This window comes from Achroia grisella, unplaced genomic scaffold (assembly GCF_030625045.1).
Source record: "Achroia grisella isolate CSIRO2021 unplaced genomic scaffold, CSIRO_AGI_Agris_v1 utg17936, whole genome shotgun sequence".
NCBI lineage: Eukaryota > Metazoa > Arthropoda > Insecta > Lepidoptera > Pyralidae > Achroia > Achroia grisella.
Window position 1 is genome coordinate 89,335 of NW_026712680.1, and position 20,283 is coordinate 109,617.

Consider the following 20,283-nt stretch of genomic DNA (forward strand, 5'->3'; position numbering starts at 1 on the left):
GAACCCCTAGTGGTGCCCTCAGACTAAACTCGTATCCGTCAGGCAGGAATTTGTCTTCATCCGCTCCATAAGTCCTTCCGCGGGTTTGGAGTGCCATCTGCACTCGCCCCCTATTGTTCGGTGAAGCTGTAAAGGCCAGCTGCGGCCAACAGCATTAGAGTAGTCCGAAAAAAGAGAAATAAATCACATTTTAAGTTCAACAATCCAACATCACAGGTTGTTTTATTTATTTAACACCAGAGAACGCTGTCCAGAGTTTAGTGTTGAGTTGTGCAAAAAATAAGTAACTAAATTTCTAAATTCAAAAATCTATCATAATTTAACTTACCACAACTGATTAGTTGATTTAAATTTAGAAATAGTCGATTATAAAACTAATATGGGTATTCTAAATTCAAAAAAATCTATGTAAATTAAAGTTACGCAGTTCAATCCGACGTGACTTGACCCAGTGCTCTCAACTATTCGACTTATTTTCGTACCAAAAACAAACCTGAATACTTAGGGAAAATCGAAAAGGCAACACGCAGGAAAGATTGGAACGAACCCAAAGAGTATAATTTCGATTTCTAATCAAGAGAAATGAAATTCCCCAAATAGACAATCCCCAAATCCAACGGAAGACATATAAAAACGCTACGGAAACTACAGGAGACGTTTGCGGGGGAAATGTCGGAGGTCGGATGCGAATCCGCAATAAACCAGTTAGAACTGGTTCGAGGTGCTCTCATTAACATAAACAGTTGGAATTCAGACGGCAGAACCCACTTTCCCATTTCAAGTTAGTGAAGCGACGGCCGCGTTCTTTTTTCAGTTTTTTAATAAAACCAAATTCAATATCGTTTAAAGGTTTCCAGGTTACGTCACTAGCGGCAGAATATTATTTGTATGTAACTGTGATACCGATGTTTTTTTTACGCACACATATTTGCAAGCAATTGTTTCCGCAGATCCATTTTGTTTTACGCGGAAAAAAAAATCTGAAAACTCGCAGTGTTAGAACTATAAATTACTACATGGATTCATTTAAGATTGCGTTCCCAAAATGACAGTCCTGAATCTAAAGTAATTGTGTTTATTTACTTTTTAATATAACATTTAAGTGTTTATATGTAATTTCAAATTAATAGTTTTGCACTAAAAGGTATAAAACAACAGTTTAAAGCTTATCTGTTAGATAAACAAACAGACATGTGTTTGTTTTTACCTTTGAAACGGCTTTATCGATTTTCACTGGACTTTAACTTGCAGATAGCTCATTATAAGGAGTAACTTGCTAATAAGTATAAGTAGTTTAACATAATTCATCAATTATTTACAGTTTATTCATATTTTATATATTTTGATAAAGAGCTCGAAGTTTAATATTTATGTAATTTTTTAGTAATAAGTATAGTATAAGTAAGGAGCTAACAGAATATCAGCGCTGCAGAGTTATCTGTAGCATTATGCTGAGTTGGCTACCTTTTCACTTTTGCGGCACATAAAGTCACCTACATTTCTTTTGTTAATTCGTGTTTTTTCTGTATCTCATGTATCATACATGTAAAACAGATGCGTCTGTAATTGTGAATAAAGAATTTATCTATTTATCTATATATCTAATATTACTTATTAATGACAATAAAACTTAATTTCCACACAGATGTATTCGCAGGTAACAGCTGTAATATATACTAGTGGTCGCCCAGTGGTCGAAATTCGACCATAATCTAACATTCAGTAAGACCATAGACAAACATTATTAAAAGCAAACAATATCAATTTAAGCACAGCCATTAACAATAAATAAAAGAGTTAAGCGTGTGCGAGTGCAGTACAGGGTACTGTGTGTAATATATTTTTATTAAGTTAATATTTTTTTAATCCATAATTTAAAAAAAAATATTATTAATCTGCACTCCTTCTCTATATAATCTATAAGTGTATGAAATTTCATACTTTACCGTCCGCGCAGCAATTTTCATAAAAAAAATACAAAGTTTTTGCTTCACGTATTATAGAGATTGATGTTCCATATATGAATGAAGAATACGACCTGAGTTTCTTGTCAGTTCTTCTCATCTCAAAATCATTCCGAACTGACGGTAGATTTGACATATCATAAGAGTCTGTAATAGACCTACATGAATAAAGATATTTTGAATCTGAATTTGGATGTCGAATTTTCACATTTTTTCACAACATTTTACATTTTCCTCCACTTCCGTTGGTCGGAGCGTTATGTTATATATTTTATAGCCTTCATTAGCTAGGCGTACTAATGATCTGATTTTGAACATTATTTTAGTGTAGCAACATTTAAATAATGTTTTAAATCGAACCAATAGTGCCGGAGATCCATACTTACAAATTTTACCAAACCTACTAAGAAATATGAACAGAAGCTAGCTAGAGAGATCGACATCATAAAAAGAATCGCGCAGCTAAAGTGGCGTTAAAGCAGAGATGACAGATCCCTGAGATAACTTAGGATAGGGAAGGTTGCAGGATGGCCCTGGTAAAACACGAAGTAGTAAATTACACCTTAGTAGTATAGTTGCTATGTATATATTCACTCACACCTGAAAACAGTATAATTTAGTATTTATTTTAATTATAATTGTAAATTAATTTAACATTTATTTTAATTGTAATTTAATTTATTATATGACTATTTTATTATTTTATTGTTAAATTTGATTAGTTAGTCAATTCCACTTGAGTTAGTTTTGGTAAAATTGTATTATTATTTTATTAGATTTTATATTATATTGACATCCCTAAAATTGTTATATGGGGCCTGACCAAAATAGATTAAAAATAATAATAAATAAATCAATTTAAGTCAAACAAAAATGTAAAATTTAACTTAATAAGACATACAGATCCCTAATGTGGCGACCTAGGATGGGAAGCAGAAGCCTAGGCAGACCAACTGCCAGATGGTCGGATGACATCAGAAAGACGGCAAGACCTGGACAAGATACGCCGCAGATTAAAGAAAGTGGAAAATTTATCAGTAATAATAATAATATATGGTCCTGGACGATTAACACAGCGCCATCTATCCCAATCTAAGCAGAGCTTCTGTTAGAGGTACTAGACAACTGTTATAAATACATAAATATTTTTTGTGTAAATAAGTATATAATATACATAGAAATAATCCTTTTTTTAAACTACTCTAATGCTGTTAGCCGCAGCTGGCCTTTACAGCTTCATCAGACGAGGGACCAAGTGCAGATGGTACTTCAAATCCGCGGAAGGACTTATGGAGCGGCCGAAGGTCAACTCCAGCCTGACGGATACAATTTTAGTCTGAGGTCACCGCTAGGGGTTCGGACCTCGGCTCAGGCTGTCGTAATATCGATATCCGTTCCTAAACCGTTAGACCACCAAAGCCGAGGAGTAATTGATGATGAAGTAGAATAACGTCATGGACTAATAAATGATGAAAAATGACGTCATAGACTAAAAGGTGATAAAGAATAATGTTATGAACTAATAGCTGCTAAAGAAGAATAATAAACACCAACCACATCACTATTCCGTTCCGAGTAAACACGATGTAAAATTCGGAAGGTTAACGTCAGTCATTGATGTAGGTTGGACGATTATATGAATTGAAAAAGGTCGGGTTATACGATTATGTCTTATTTTGAGATGCTTTTAAGTGTGCAGTATTAGAGGATCTAGCTGTTAGTTATAAAGATTCGATATGGTTTGAAAGTGAATTTCGACATAAAATGAAAGGTTCTACCCAAATATATCTATAATCATAATATATAGACAGCCCCGGTGTTCCAGCTGTTTAGCATACCGCTTTACTATCCGATGGTCGCGGGTTCGATTCCTCGCACGGCACAAACATTTGTTTCATGAGTCTAATTGTCTGTATCGGTCTGGGTGTTTTCTATGTATTATATTAATGTATTTACGAAAAAAGATATATCTATGTCTTTGTATCAGTTGTCTAGTATCCAAAGAACAAGCTTTAGCTAGCTTAACTATGTTCTCTATGGCGCTATGTAAATTGTCCTGAGAATATTATTATTATATAAAAAATGAAATTATCTAAAAAATAAAATGGAGGGTCACGGCGTAACTTCCTCGCATCACACTTACTTGACATTTATCATTAAATTTAGCCCAATTTACATAAATTATATACATTCTTTTTAAATTATAGCCTACGTGTTATTCAGATGTTATAAGCTATATTACTGTTAAGTTTCATCGAAATCCGTACAGTTGTTTTTACATGAAAGAGTAATCCATCCATACTCACAAACTTAAACAGTAATTCGAGAGAAGACAAGAATAAAATATGCACTTTAACATGGCCTAAGACAGAAATGGAAATGGGTAGATCACTAGGTGTGTCACTAGGTGTGTCTATTGAAAGGAGAGACTGTTAGCACTCCTCTTGACAAGGATGGAACACACAAAATCGTTAAGGCACAACTTGACCATGTTTTGTCGGAGCTGGGGTCGAAATGCACATGCGATCCCCTGGCTCCGGCATAGGTCGTAGGTACACCGTGTGGATTTTGGCGAGTAGAAATCTCACACACCACCCCGCCCTCCCTCCAGTGGGGTGAAGGCCTTTTGAAGATCTTCCACACGTTAAAAAAAAAAATAGGTATAAAGAGAAAAGGTGGACTCACCAACTAACAAAGTAGCTGGGAAAAGGCGAGTAGGTCGACAAAGAAAGAGATAGTCTGATGACAATGAAGAAATGGCCGGGGAAAACTTGATGAGCGTGGATGAGCGTGAATAGAGGACAATGGAACTCGTTGGAGGAGGCTTTTACCCACGTGGGGCCATATATAAAAAGAAAACAAATTAGTTTTAACTTAACATATTAATTAAAATTGTAATACATCTAAATATATATAACTCAAAGGTGACTGACGTAGTGATCTATCAACGCACAGCCCAAACCACTGGACGGATCAGGCTGAAATTTGGCATGCAGGTAGATGTTATGACGTAGGTATTCGCTAAGAAAGGATTTTGATCAATTCTACCCCCAAGGGGATAAAATAGGGGATGAAAGTTTGTATGAAACTTTGTCAATTTTAAACCGATCGGGCTGAGACTTTACATGCATAAAGCTACTATGAAGTAGGTATCCCCTAACGAAGGATTTTGATAAATTCCAGCCCTAAGGGGATATATTAACGCGAGTGAAGCCGCGGTCAAAAGCTAGTGGATAATAAAGCTTAAATAAATAAAAAAGAAAAAGAAACAATCTTTCGCAAAACAAACATTAGTAAAGTTACAAATAACATTAGCGTCAGTGTAGGATTCTTCCTTATCTATGCACATGTTACTCTTAAACTTTAAATCTAGTATTCCTATGACGTATGTTGGAGACGCTATCGCAGATGGCAGCGTCATTTGTCGTCTCCCCATCTAGGTTTACAGCACTTGGGTAGTGGATACAAATCTATCAACATTGTTGCAATATCGGTAATCTGAGTGCTGCTTACTTTTCTCAATAGCCCGTCGTATATCAAATGTTATTAGATTTTATTAGACTAGACACTGCCCGCGATTTTGTTTGCTTTTTTGAGATATGAAATCGTTTGTCTGTTTTTAGTAAAGACCTTACACAGATAGCAGGTTAGTGACGTAGAGGAAGAGAGGAAAGAAGTTACACATTAAATAATAATAATAATATCTCAGGACAATTCACACAGCGCCATCTAGTCCCAAGCTAAGCAGAGCTTGTGTTACGGGTACTAGATAACTGATATAAGTACATGGATATACATTTTTTTTTTAAATAAATACATATTATACATAGAAAACACCCAGACCGATACAAACAATCATGCTTATGAATACAAATGTTTGCACCGTGCAAGGAATCAAACCCATGACCATCGGATAGTAAAACGGTGTACTAAACCACTAAATAAAGACCATCGCTCCTAAGAATATCCTACAATTCTTGTCCGTGACCGGTCTAAGTAGCGAACTCTGAAAAAAAGGTGCGAGCAATAGATCTATGTAGGTTGCAGTGCTACAAGTCCAAGCACCTGACAATTTTTAGCCCAAACAACCGAATATAAAAAAATACCGAATCAAACCCGCGACCATTGGAAGAAAAGCGGTATCCTACCCCGCTAGACCACCAAAAAATCTATCCACAAGTGTCTCAAAGTCGATCGCAGTAAAAATATATACTAAAGTTATATCCAATGTCTATTTTACGCAAAGCTATCGATTTTGGATTTACGCAACAGATGGGTAGAAGACGTATTGCAGGCAAGCTGCCGCAACTAATGCCTTAAGGTGCTTTCAAGGTATGAAATGAGGATTTGGAGTGCGGCTATACGTCAATCGCATATCACGCAAGCACTCCTATAATGTTGGGTATTTTTTTTATTTTACTATATATATTTTTATATTATAATCAATAATCACCTTTAAAAAACTATATAAGAATTGTCTATGTATTATTTCATTACATAGTGATATAATGACAACCTCGATGGTCTAGCGGTTTACACACCGCTTTACGTCCGATGGTCGCGGGTTCGATTCCTCGCACGGCACAAACATTTGTATTCATGAGTATGATTATTTGTATCGGTCTGGGTATTTTCTATGTATGATATGTATGTATTTCCAAAAAAATATATATCTATGTATTTGTATCAGTTATCTAGTACTCATAACACAACCTTTAACTAGCTTAACTTGGGTTTTGGGTACTAGACACACTTTAGTGAGCTTGTGTTATGGGTACTAGACAAACTGATTTCAATACATGGATACATTTTTTTTTGTAAATAAATACATATTATACATAAAACACCCAGACCGATACAAAAAATCATACTTATGAATACAAATGTTTGTACCGTGCGAGGAATCGAACCCACGACCATCGGATAGTAAAGCAGTGTGCTAAACCACTAGACCACTGAGGCTGTCAATAAATAGATACATATCCTCGGTTGAGTCTACTTAGTCGCTGTAAGAGGTCTATTGTAATAAATTAAATAGCTTCACATAAAAAGTATTCCAGGCACGAGACGATTAAGCGAGGCAGTGAACACGGAATGGGAAATATACTTATTGCCCGGAGATGTAAAAACCTGGGATTCTGTGGACAAACGCCACTAAAGCAGAGACGAATCTCTCACCCGTACACTGGGGATACGTACCGCAAATGTGTACGTTATGACGCAATGCGTTTTATATATTAACAAAGTAATGGTTACTAATATCATAAATAGGGGGGGAGGGGATTGTTAGTAATGTGGACTCATGACACCATTACTAGCAATGTACCATATCAGGTTGACCTCCACGCGGTTCCCCCTGGAAACCATCCTGATAAATTCTTTGTGAATTTGTCACGATGGGGTCAGTTATGACCTGACCTCATGCTCATCTTATCATCCTCCACTGGTGCCCCGCCAGCGTAAACCGTTAGCGCAGGCGGGAGCACCATTCCATAACACTTGTCTGTCTGTCTGTGTCGCTTTCACGGTGAAACTACGGGACCGATTTAAATGAAATTTGGTATAGTTAGTCTAGGCCCTGAGGAAGGACATAGGTTAGTTTTTGATGCGAAGAAAGGGTTGTATGGGGTTGAAAGGGGCCTTCACTTTCAACCCCTAGGGGGTTCTATGGAAATATTGTCATTTTTAATGCTAGAAGATCGAAACTTATTTTTCAATTGACTATCAATATGACTTTCTAAGGTTGTACGAATTTTATCCTTCAGGGGGTAAAATAAAATAGGGGATGAAATGGAAATTCCTCATTCGTTATCTATTTCTTGCGAACGAAGTCGCGGGCACAGCTAGTTAATAATATTTCAATGTTAGGTTAGGTTTGAGCTATGAAAAAATCGTCATATCAAATATACAATAATATTGGATAAAAATAAAAAATATTATTATTATTGATACTTTAATGTTAGGTAAAGTTAGTAGGAGTCTCACAGTATCTGCCTGCCTTCCACGGGTGACCACCATGAGAGATTTATCTCCAAATAAAAAGAAAAGGTTGGATTTTCTCAAAGTAAAAAAGAAAGGAAAAAGAAGAGAAAAAAATATACGTCTTTTCAAATTTGACAAAAAACGCAAAAAGATAAAAAAAAACGCATATGCGTCGAGGATATCGAATATACAGCCGTGTACTTTCAATTATTTGCTCAGAGAATTCGGATTCAGGAGACGTTTCAGTACTAACGGGCGGTAAATGGGAGGGTGGTAAAGCCTGAAGTACACGAGGGCTCGGCTCCCCGTGTAGATAGATAGATAAATTCTTTACTCAACAATTACAGACACATAACATACATGAGTTACAGAAAAAACATAAATTAATAAAAGAAATGTAGGTGACTTTTGTTAGATATATCAACTGTATGTACTAGTAAAAGTATGTATTATAATAAAATAACAACTATATAACATTAATTTAACTATGGCTCTAACACAATTCACTTTAGCAATTAAAATACAACCAGCACATCCTGTGCTCAGAGACCGAATGCCGCGGCTTATTTTTTTTTTTTTTTCAGACTACTCTAATGCCGTTGGCCGTAGCTGGCCTTTACAGCTTCACCGGACGTTATGGGGCGAGTGCAGATGGTACTCCAAACCCGCGGAAGGACTTATGGAGCGGCTGAAGGCCAACTCCTGCCTGACGGATACGACTTTAGTCTGAGTGCACCACTAGGGGTTCGAACCTCGGCTCAGGCCGTCGTAATTTCGATCCCCGTTTGAATTGGACGGGGGATCGATCGGAGGGGAGTTGCCGCGGCCTACAAAAACCCTCCCTTTTATACAGAGAAGATATGAGTGGGGGTTATATGCAACTAGTTTAACGATACCGAGTAATAATGAAACTACCTTCTTTTAATATAAAATATCAGATTTTTCGACAATTTTTTAAATTCAAAAAACAAAAATCTTTATTCATGTAGGTCTATTACAGACTCTTATGATATGTCAAATCTACCGTCAGTTCGGAATGATTTCGAGATGAGAAGAACTGACAAGAAACTCAGCTCGTATTCTTTTCAAATAAATGTTTACAATAATACAGATTCATTTTTAAATTCAAATTTGGGAGAATAGAGAGACCACTACCAGTTATGTGCCGCGAAAGTGAAAAGGTAGCCAACTCAGCATAATGCTACAGATAACTCTGGAGCGCTGATATTCTGTTGGCTCCTTACTTATACTATAGTTATTACTTAAAAAATTAGATATATATTAAACTTCGAGCTCTTTATCAAAATACTATCTACTCGCCCCTGCTTCGCATGGGTGTACATGTATATATATATATATATATTTATTTATTTATTAAAGGAAAACCAAGGCTATGCAAGTACATCTTAAATAAAATCAATATATACGTCATAATAAGCCACTGACATGCTTTCACTAATAACAATATATAATTCTTATATATCTATATATATATAGAATTTCTGTGTAATAACTGTCTGTTTGGGCAGACATCACCTCGATTAATATTCCCAGAATGCTCGAACGTTTCAGCCATTTTTTCTGTGTAATACAGACTAAACATGTAAAGGTAAATAATTTTTTGTATCTGCGAAATTGTATCGTATTTATAGCTTTATAATACATACTACTAGCTACTCGTCCCTGCTTCGCACGGGTGTACATGTATTATATATATACCTTTCTCTTGAATCACTCTACCTATTAAAAAAACCGCTTCAAAATCCGTTGCGTAATTTTAAAGTTTTAAGCATACATAGGGACAGACAGCGACAGCGACTTTGTTTTATACTATGTAACGGTATAGATTAGAGCAGTTTCCCTGTATTTAGGAATAATCAATGCCATTTGCAGATGCATGTCTACCAAACGTGGAATGGATTTTAGGACCTTACCAAAAGGAAACTTACTCAGGTCACTTTTTGTTTACCGCTGTAGTGGAGCTTGTGTTATGGGTACTAGACTGCTGATATAAATACATAGATTTTTTTATAAATACATACACACATTTATATTATACATAGAAAACACCAAAACACAAACAATCATACTCATGAACACAATGTTTGCACACTGTGGAGAATCGAAACCGCGACTATCGAAAGTAGAGCGGTGACATTTAAATCTCTAGACCACCGAGGTCGTCGATATTTATTAATGAAATAAAATATCTACATCTTAATAATACATATTATAAGTACGAGAATTTGTGAGTTTGTTTGTTAATCTTTCACGCAAAAATTACTCAATGGCTTTTGATGAAACCTTACAGTAATATAGTTTATTCATCAGAATAGCACATAGGTCATATTAGGTTTCTTGTCAGTTCTTCTCATCTCGAAATCATTCCGAACTGACGGTAGATTTGACATATCATAAGAGTCTGTAATAGACCTACATGAATATAGATATTTTGAATTTGAATTTGAATTATATATTGAAAATTAAAGCGAGTGAAACCGCAATCACAGCTAGTACCAAATGTAACCGTATGTATAATTCGGAAGAGCATGTCAATAGTGCCGTAAAATGGTGAAAATAGAAATAGTTCCACATTTATTCATAGAGCGCCTTCAGCCTGTTTGTTCACCTTCATTTACTATTCACTGTTAGTTCTAAAGTGTTCAAACTCTCTAACACTAAGCGTGAAAAAGCAAAGAACAGTTCTGAAATGCTTTCATGCAATTCGACTGACATTGTAAATTAAATTGTTTCTGGTTACTTTATGGTTTAAATTTGATCATATACATTTAACTGGGTAGCTAGTTAAATGTATATGATCCCAGCTTCGCACGGGTGTACATGTATTATACATATAAACCTTCCTCTTGAATCACTCTATCTATTAAAAAAAACCGTGTCAAAATCCGTTGCGTAGTTTTATAGATTAAGCTACATAGGGACAGACATCGACAGTAACTTTGTTTTGTACTATGTGATAATTTATAGGTTTGAAAATTGTTAGATATCAGTTTATTTAATATATTGTAAGATTATAGCCCAGTATCATATCATACGTTAAGCTGATAGTGTCATTCTTTGAATAGATACTGTCAGTCACCAGTCAGTCACTCTTTCAGTATATCTGTCATGAATAAAATCCGTGAGTAGTTTGTTTTTCGTCACTTGACCATAAGCAACGTGTGTTATATTTTACGTGTGACGTTTGTTATATTTTAATTATTAAATCACAAATTATTCAAGAAATATACATGATAATAATCTCAGGACAATTCACACAGCGCCATCTAGACTCAAGTTAAGCTAGCTAAAGCTTGTGTTATGGGTTCAAATACATAGATATTTATTTCATAAATACATACATATTACACATAGAAAACACCCAGATCGATACAAACAATCATATGGTGAATACAAATGTTTGTGTCGTGCAAGGAATCAAACCCGCGACCATTGGAAGTAAGGCTACACCGCTAAACCACCGAGGCCGTCAAATAATAATACGACAACAGATCACAGAGGTGGGAAGGGGATTGTTAGTAATGTGGACTCATGACCCCATTACTAGCAATGTACCATGTCAGGTTGACCTCCACGCGGTTCCCCCTGGAAACTATCGTGATAAATTCCTGGTACATTTGTCAAGATGGGCCAACTGACTTGACCTCGTGCTCATCTTATCATCCTCCACTGGTGCCCCGCCAGCGTAAACCGTTAGCGCAGGCGGGTGCACCATTATATTATCATCCTTAAAAAAATCGATCATAGATAAACGAGACAGATTTAGTAATACATTTCAAGATGGCTACAAATCGTGTCGTATACGGAAAATTTTCTCTAGATGCGGAAATTTTCGGGCGACGTCATTTACATACGTACCGACTGACGGATGCGCCTCTGCAAATAAGTTGCAAAAAGCATCGCACGTGAATAGCCGGTCGCTTTGTCCCACGATGCGGTCGCGCGAAAAATCGCAGAAGTGACTGAGCAGTTATTTCAGAAAGGTCGCCATATTTGACTAATCTATCTAGATATATATAACTCAAAGGTGACTGATATAGTGATCTATCAACGCACAGCCTAAACCACTGGACAGATCGGGCTGAAATCTAGATATATATAACTCAAAGGTGACTGATATAGTGATCTATCAACGCACAGACCAAAAATCGCAGAAGTGACTCTGAGCAGTTATATCAGAAAGGTCGCCATATTTGACTAATCTAAATATATATAACTCAAAGGTGATTGACATAGTGATCTATCAACACACAGCCCAAAAATCGCAGAAGTGACTCTGAGCAGTTATATCAGAAGGGTCGCCATATTTGACTAATCTAAATATATATAACTCAAAGGTGATTGACATAGTGATCTATCAACACACAGCCCAAAAATCGCAGAAGTGACTGAGCAGTTATTTCAGAAAGGTCGCCATATTTGACTAATCTAATCTCTTTCGCAAAACAAACATTAGTAAAGTTACAAATATATATTATAAGTTGGACTCACCAACTAACAAAGTAGCTGGGAAAAGGCGAGAAGGTCGACAAAGAACAAGATGGTCTGATGACATTAAAGAAATGGCCGGGGAAAACTGGATGAGCATGGCTGGGAATAGAGGACAATGGAACAGGTTGGAGGAGGCTTTTACCCACATGGGGCCATATATAAAAAGAAAACAAATTAGTTTTAACTTAACATATTAATTAAAATTGTAATACATCTAAATATATATAACTCAAAGGTGACTGACATAGTGATCTATCAACACACAGCCCAAAACTCGCAGAAGCGACTCTGAGCAGTTATTTCAGAAGGGTCGCCATATTTGACTAATCTAAATATATATAACTCAAAGGTGACTGACATAGTGATCTATTAACACACAGCCCAAACCACTGGACGGATCGGGCTGAAATTTGGCATGCAGGTAGATGTTATGACGTAGGCATCCGCTAAGAAAGGATTTTGATTAATTCTACACCCAAGGGGATAAAATAGGGGATGAAAGTTTGTATGAAACTTTGTCAATTTTAAACCGATCGCGCTGAGACTTTGCATGCATAAAGCTACTACGACGTAGGCATCCCCATATAAAGGATTTTGATAAATTCCACCCCTAAAATTAACGCGAGCGAAGCCGGGGGCAAAATCTAGTCTATACATATAAATAAAATTGCAGTGTCTGTTTGTAATATTGAAATAACCGTTTTTTACTACATGCATATGGATATAAATTGTAAAATATATAATTTTTTACAATTTCTGTCCGTCTATTCCGGCTAATCTCTGGAATGACTGGACTGATTTTGATGGGACTTTTATTGGCAGGTAGCAATTGTAATAAGGAGGAACTTAGGCTACTCTCATTTTAGAAAAATTAAATTAAATTCCACGCAGACGAAGTAGCCTGCACAGCTAGTGTTATATAAAAATTCTCGTGTCACAGTTTTCGTTCCCATACTCCTCCGAAACGGCTTGACCGATTTTCATGAAATTTTGTGAGCGTATTGAGTAGGTATGAGAATCGGCCAACATCTATTTTTCATCCCCCTAAATATTAGGGGTAGTCCACCCCTAATTTTTTTTTTATTTTAAGGCAAAACAACGTTTGCCGGGACAGCTAGTGGTATATAAAAACGATATATCAATTTGGTATGCGTTACATATCCACACCGTATCAGCTATCAGAGATGCCCTAACACGAATCGCACAGTCACTATTCACTTATGGGTTTACTGACGCCATCATTAATCATTTATCTTCCTGCTTCACGTGTCAGACGATGGTGAAATAATATATTAGTTGTTATAATCATTACATAGTATAAAACAAAGTCGCTGTCGCTGTCTGTCCATCCCAATGTATGCTTAAATCTTTAAAAAAAAGTAACGGATTTTTTTTTTTTATTTATTTTATTTGTTTCACTGACATTATTATAATTTTTTTTTTTTGTCACATAGATTAGTTTGGCTCTGGCCTCTGACGTTCCGTTTCAGGTTACATGATTATTGACTTTACCATTTTTAATTAATGGTGCGTCACACGATAGTTAACACGTCATACTCGTGAACGAGTGCTGCTTGAAGGGACTGGTCTGCTCTTATCACTACGACTGATTTAATCTTATTGAATACTAGCTGTTCCCGCGACTTCGTCCGCGTGTAATTTAACTTTATTTTTCTAATATAAAAGATTTTTTCTAAAATAAAAGTAGCCTAAGTTACTCCTTATTACATCAGCTGCCTGCCAAAAAAAGTCCCGTCATAAGCGGTCCAGCCATTCCAGAGATTAGCCGGAACAAACAGACCGACAGACCGACAGACAAAAATGATAAAAAAAATATTTTAGTATATGTACCGTATCATATGCATGTAGTAAAAAACGGTTATTTCAATATTACAAACAGATACTCCAATTTTATTTATATGTATAGATTTATATTTGACCCTAAGAAATTACTTCTGGTTGGTAGTTTGTATTCACACGTTTCGACTTGTAAAATGTGAACTTACAAGGATTATTTAAAAGAGCAACACACAAGTTTCTTACTCGTTCTTCTTGTGATGAGACAGCTTTCCGAATGAGCGGTAGATTAAAAAAAAAATTTTGTTACGACTATTCAAAAGTGCTATCTTTAAGTTTATTTGAATAAATGATTATCTATACTATACAAACAATCATACATGGATAAAAATGTCTGTCCTGTGCGAGGAATTAAATCTGCGACCATTGGAAGATCAGAGTAAACTCTGATAGCCTGTATTCGAATTCGTATATGGCTATACTAGCGTGGTTTTACCTGAGTGAAAATTATACCCTATGATACATTATAGGCTATTCTATGTGTGTAAAGTTTCATCGAAATCTGTTTAGTAGACTTCCAATTGTCAATAGAATAGATAGAATCTACTCTATTGGCAATTGGAAGTCACGTCCCAACATTATGATTGCAATATGACTGTTCGCAAATGTCAGTGGAGTTCACACAAACAAGCCGCTCGAATAAATCACGCGAGATAACACGTGAGTGGGTGGCATTCACACATCGCTTTATTACCACCGGTAATATTACGAGTGTAATGAACGTAATCTCGGCTGGAAAATTAGAGGCGGCTGGTGTATCATCACTGGAATAAATAAATGACTATTTTACGAGTACGCTTGCTGACACCGAGGTATATTTAGGTAGACGTTTCGCTTGAAGTGTAAGAACCACTAATTGTGATGAGGACTTAGGCTTTGAAGCCGGCTTCAGCAAGGAAACCTGGCAGCGCCCGTGACTACGATACGGGTGTAGGTTTAAAAGGTCATTTTAGAATGCATTAACACTCACCTTCACTACTTGCACCTTCTCCCCAGGCCCAACTATGACCGCAATAAACCCATTTCTAATATAATTCACTTTAGTATCCAAAACACAACCGGCACGCTCTGTGCTCGTCGACTGAATGCCGCGGTTCACCCAACGAAAGAGGATTATTCAACTACCGACCTCCGTATTTATAGACCGGAAGTCAGTGTAGTAGGGAGAAAAGCAGGGGTAACGGTTATCTTGTGACAAACAACTTAGTTCGGTCTGTAAATACTAGATGGCGTTATTTACAATATTTGTACTAAACAGAAACTACCTTCTTCTAATATCTTTTTAAAATATCGGATTTTTCTTTTATTTTCTGTACAACCATTTTTCACTAAAATAGAGCCTTTGAAAATCACCGATATTTGAAAAAATCTGTTACCCTAATTTTTGCGATAAGTACATGTAGGAGACCAATATAAAAAATCGTAGTCAAGTATATAAATGTTCGCACCGTGCGAGAAATCGAACCCGCATCATCGGAGATAAAGCCACCAGACCACCGAGGCCGTTAAATTCGTGAAAACATATTTTATTGTCTCTACATCGTGTTCAGGCAATTGAGTCACAAACGAGCGCTATTAAAAACAAAATTCACTTACAATAACAGAACAAAACGTTAGAAGCACCCTCGTATGTTTATAGTAATGGCTTAACCGTTATGATATATAAGTCCACATCGTATAGAAAAACATCAATTTGCCCCTGAATAAGGGGAACACAATGAAATAGTTCCCCATTTCCGTTCAATTTACGTAATGCGATATGGCCGCCGTTGCTGACTTCACGTTATATGCCCCTACCCCCTACCCTACCTACTAAACCCCTTCTAACAGTTATTACCATATAAATATTGCAGATAAATATTCCCATATATGTTGTGATATGTGATACGAGGTCTCCATAGATTTTGCTACTTTTCTTCCGTTCTAATCATTTGAGAGTAAAGATTTAGTTTGTTTTGGAATAGGCATGTTTTATTATTTAGTTATTTCAGGCTACTTGATCCTATTATTATTTATTTTAATTTGGATTACATCCATATTGTGTTAGTAAAAACTTATAAAACTATGTTAGTAACCTATAACATACAGGGATACATATAATTCATATATCTATGTCCACGTCCAGAAGCACTGGGTCCATTTATATATTCGATTAGGATGTAATATTTTAAAATTGATATAAAGAATTGCAAAATTGAAGTGGCAATGGGCAGGGCACATAGCTCGTAGTATAGATGGCCATTGGGGCAGGAAAGTCCTCTAGTGGCGACCGCGGTCCGGAAGACGCAGGAAGGCCCAGTACAGGACTGACGATTCGGTCAAGATCATGAAGGCATTGAATGCGAGCACCAGACAGATCTTCGCAAGATCTTTGGGGCTTGTTTAGCAGTGACGTCTTCCGGGCTGAGATGATGATGAATATATTATTGATATTGTCTGTGGTGGTCACGGCACTGACGATGGCAATCTGCGACGGTAGCGCAGATACACCACACCTTTTGGCCAGTAGACCTCCTTCATAAAGGTCGGCAGCATGTTGGTGAGGACCCGCGCCACAAACGCCTTGAAACTCACGTTGTGACTCGACTCCAGCTGCGTCACCCTCAATGTGAGGTTACCTGCCGGTATAGACCGACAATGTCCTCGTCTTGCGGCGTAATGTAGACGGGACAGGTACATTGCCGTGGTCGGTAGCAGCGCGCAGCAGAAAGTTGGGGCCCAGTGAGTGCAGTCAGTTAAATGATTCTGCTGACCCTGTTTGCATGCCTTCTTTCTTTTTGTACCACGATGAAGCCATCATCGTCGCGGTTACCAGTGGCAGCACACGTAGGGTCAAAGTTTAGTGCCGGGTTTGGCACACGCCGCCATACCGAAGCAGTCGGTTTGGTAGCGACAACGGCGGCAAAATCTCGACGCTGTGGTTGCACCGAGGATTTTGTTGGCGTTGCTTCCACGAGCCATGTTGCCATGTTATGTAACAGAACGAGACCAAATACCTGTAATATAACGATGACTTATAAATTTTGACGTACAATAAACAGCAAATATGTCACTTTGCATATCGTCGTTTATCTAAAGTAACAATCAATAAAAAGCTAGCGTCAATGATTCATTCAATTCCGTCACCAAACATTACAGCCTATACACACGAGTTACTTTTTGTAACAACAAAAATCGCGTTTAGCGATCCGGCTCGAAGGACCAATGTGATGGTCTCAAAGCTAACAAATCAAATAATGAATTGAATATGAAACCAATATGTATTCTAGTGGTGGACTGGAAGGATAAAATAAGAAACGAAGAAGTACTACTACACAGGGTAAAAGAAAAAAGGCAGATATTGAACACAATAGAAAATAGACGAGGAAAAATGTTAGGACACTTGATACGGCACGATGATTTCATGAAAATTATTATTGAGGGGAAAATAGAAGGAAAGAGGGGGAGGGGAACACCAAGGAATAGCATCAAACAAATTGAGGACAAAATGGGAGTCGTGTCGTATCAAGAATTAAAGAGCATGATGGAAGATCGCGGAAAGTGGCGAGAGCTCCCAATTGACAAGAGCGTAGCTCTTAAATTATGAATGAATGAATGTTCTATTAGAACTTCCGAAATCAAAAAAAATAGATATTCAGAACAGTACTCATACTTAAAGTAAGCGAATCCATTTTTTTTATAGGGATTTTTGGCTAAGACCTGTGACATTATGACCTACATACATCTATTGTGCCTTGCCCTTTTTCAAAGTTTGCTACCTAGACCCGTCAGGGACAAGACTTGAGGGGTATTTTAGAAGAGATGGTATTGAGTTATATTATAGTACTTTATATTTCTATATCCCTATGATAATGATGTCCACTACAGATATTTTTATATAATTTTTTTTGGTCATTTTTTAAAAATTATTTTATACCCCTAAGAAATAAGAGTCATTCATCCCTAAACCCCTAAAATTCTAGGGTTGTATACCCTAAATTTTCATCGCCAGTATCAACCCCTATTTTTTATAGCGATTGCTTTGTGATATGCCTCTGTATTACAAACAAAACCCGCGATGCATTCGAGATTGTCGTCATCTGTGCCGTGACCATACAGACAATTTCTATTAATTTTTTCTATTAATTTCAGTATCATACATATATATGTTCGTCTGTATAGTATTTATAAGATGAGCCATTTGTAGCCTGAACTAAATCTGTACATATAAATAAAATTGGAGTGTCTGTTTGTAATATTGAAATAACCGCTTTTTACTACATGCTTATGAATATAAATTGTAAAATATATAATTTTTTACAATTTCTGTCCGTCTGTTCCGGCTAATCTCTGGAATGGCTGGACTGATTTTGATGGGACTTTTATTGGCAGGTAGCACTTGTAATAAGGAGGAACTTAGGCTACTCTCATTTTAGAAAATTAAATTAAATTCCCACGCAGACGAAGTAGTTTGCACAGCTAGTGTTATATAAAAGTTCTCGTGTCACAGTTTTCGTTTCACACTCCTCCGAAACGGCTTGACCGATTTTCATGAAATTTTGTGAGCGTAATGAGTAGGTCTGAAAATACGTAATCTCTGAAATGGCTGGACTGATTTTGACGGGATTTTTTTGGCAGGTAGCTGATGTAATAAGGAGTGAATTTAGGGGCCACTTTTATTTAGAAGAATAAAAGTTAAAATTTCACGCGGACGAAATCGCAAGTCCAGCGAAATAAATATTTCAAAGATAAGTAAATTGCCAATTCTTGTCACTAAAAGCGGCCTGTGTGCGCCGACCCTTAATGAAGTCATTAGTAAAAGATTTTCTCATAAGCGATACGATGATACAAATTTATAGCAACGAACACTCTTCTGGTACGTTTTATAACTTTACGACGCTATTGAATTTTATTATAAGCAGCGCTTGTTTATGGCACTTTTAGATGGAATAAAACATCATACAGTTTGTATGTACATATGTGGGCTTGAATTTATATTAGTTACATGAATACACTATGTTATTATAAATTTATGTATATTGATTACTTCGGTGGTGCAGCGGTTTAGAGGCTGCACCGCTTCCGACAGCTGCCAGCCTGATCTCTGCAACGGTGCAAACGTTTGTATTCATGAGCATGATCGTTTGTATCGATCTAACTGACTGTCAGGATGTGACTGTCGTCGGCTAACTGAATTGACCTCAATTTTATTTATATGTATAGAAGATTTTTTATAATCCATAAACTTATATGTTTTATATTGGTATATTAGTAATTTTATATATTTGCATATGTGCATATATATGTATTATTTTTCTGTATCTATTTGTTAATGTTCATGTTATCATTCTCTACTGGTGGGCACCAGCATAAACTATTAGCGCAGGCGGGTACACCATTATTATCCACAAAAAATACCCATTTCATTCACTGGTGCCTTCGGCTAGCCTACACCGTCAACGCAAGCGGGTGCACCATTCCATTATCATCCAAAAAACCCCCTTCCCACTAGTCAATAAGGTTACACTTTTTAATAAGCAGAACATAATCAAATCTGATACAGTATCTTTCCACACACTCGTAATACCGAAGGCTTAACAGGTTTCCCGTAATACAACATTAGCATAATTCAAAAGTTTGGGATCGTGGCGTATCTCATACGGGCACAGCGTCTCGGCTGAGTAAACACACACAGCCATCTTAATTTGCATCGCGTATGAAAAAATTCAAATTCACTCACGACGTCGCTCTTCTCTTACGAAATTGCAAATAATCCAAATAATATAGTACAACTTGCGCAGATAGCGTCGTGATATAGTGTCTTAGGAAATTGCTATATTCTAAATTCAAATTATTCATTCATGTAGGTCTATTACAGACTCTTATATGTCTAATCTACCGCTTAGTTCGGAATGATTTTTTTTTTTATAAATAGGGGGACCAATAACCATGCGGCTCACCTGATGGTAGTGATTACCGCCGCCCAAGA

The 20,283-nt window shown here is 36.6% G+C and overlaps 1 protein-coding gene and 1 non-coding gene across 2 annotated transcripts in view; one reads left to right on the forward strand and one right to left on the reverse strand.

Annotated features, from left to right (window-relative positions):
* Positions 1 to 17,311, reverse strand: part of LOC131841494 (uncharacterized) — a gene marked incomplete at its 5' end in the record, with an annotated part of 48,285 nt that extends 30,974 nt beyond the window's left edge. The window contains one exon of the mRNA XM_059189816.1: positions 17,069 to 17,311. Within this exon, the coding sequence (XP_059045799.1) occupies positions 17,069 to 17,311 (243 nt within the window). The remainder of the gene's footprint in view (positions 1 to 17,068) is intronic.
* On the forward strand, positions 4,374 to 4,462 carry LOC131841496 (U6atac minor spliceosomal RNA). Its single transcript, XR_009357453.1, has one exon. It is a non-coding gene; the product is annotated as a U6atac minor spliceosomal RNA (small nuclear RNA).
* Positions 17,312 to 20,283: the final 2,972 nt, after the last annotated feature.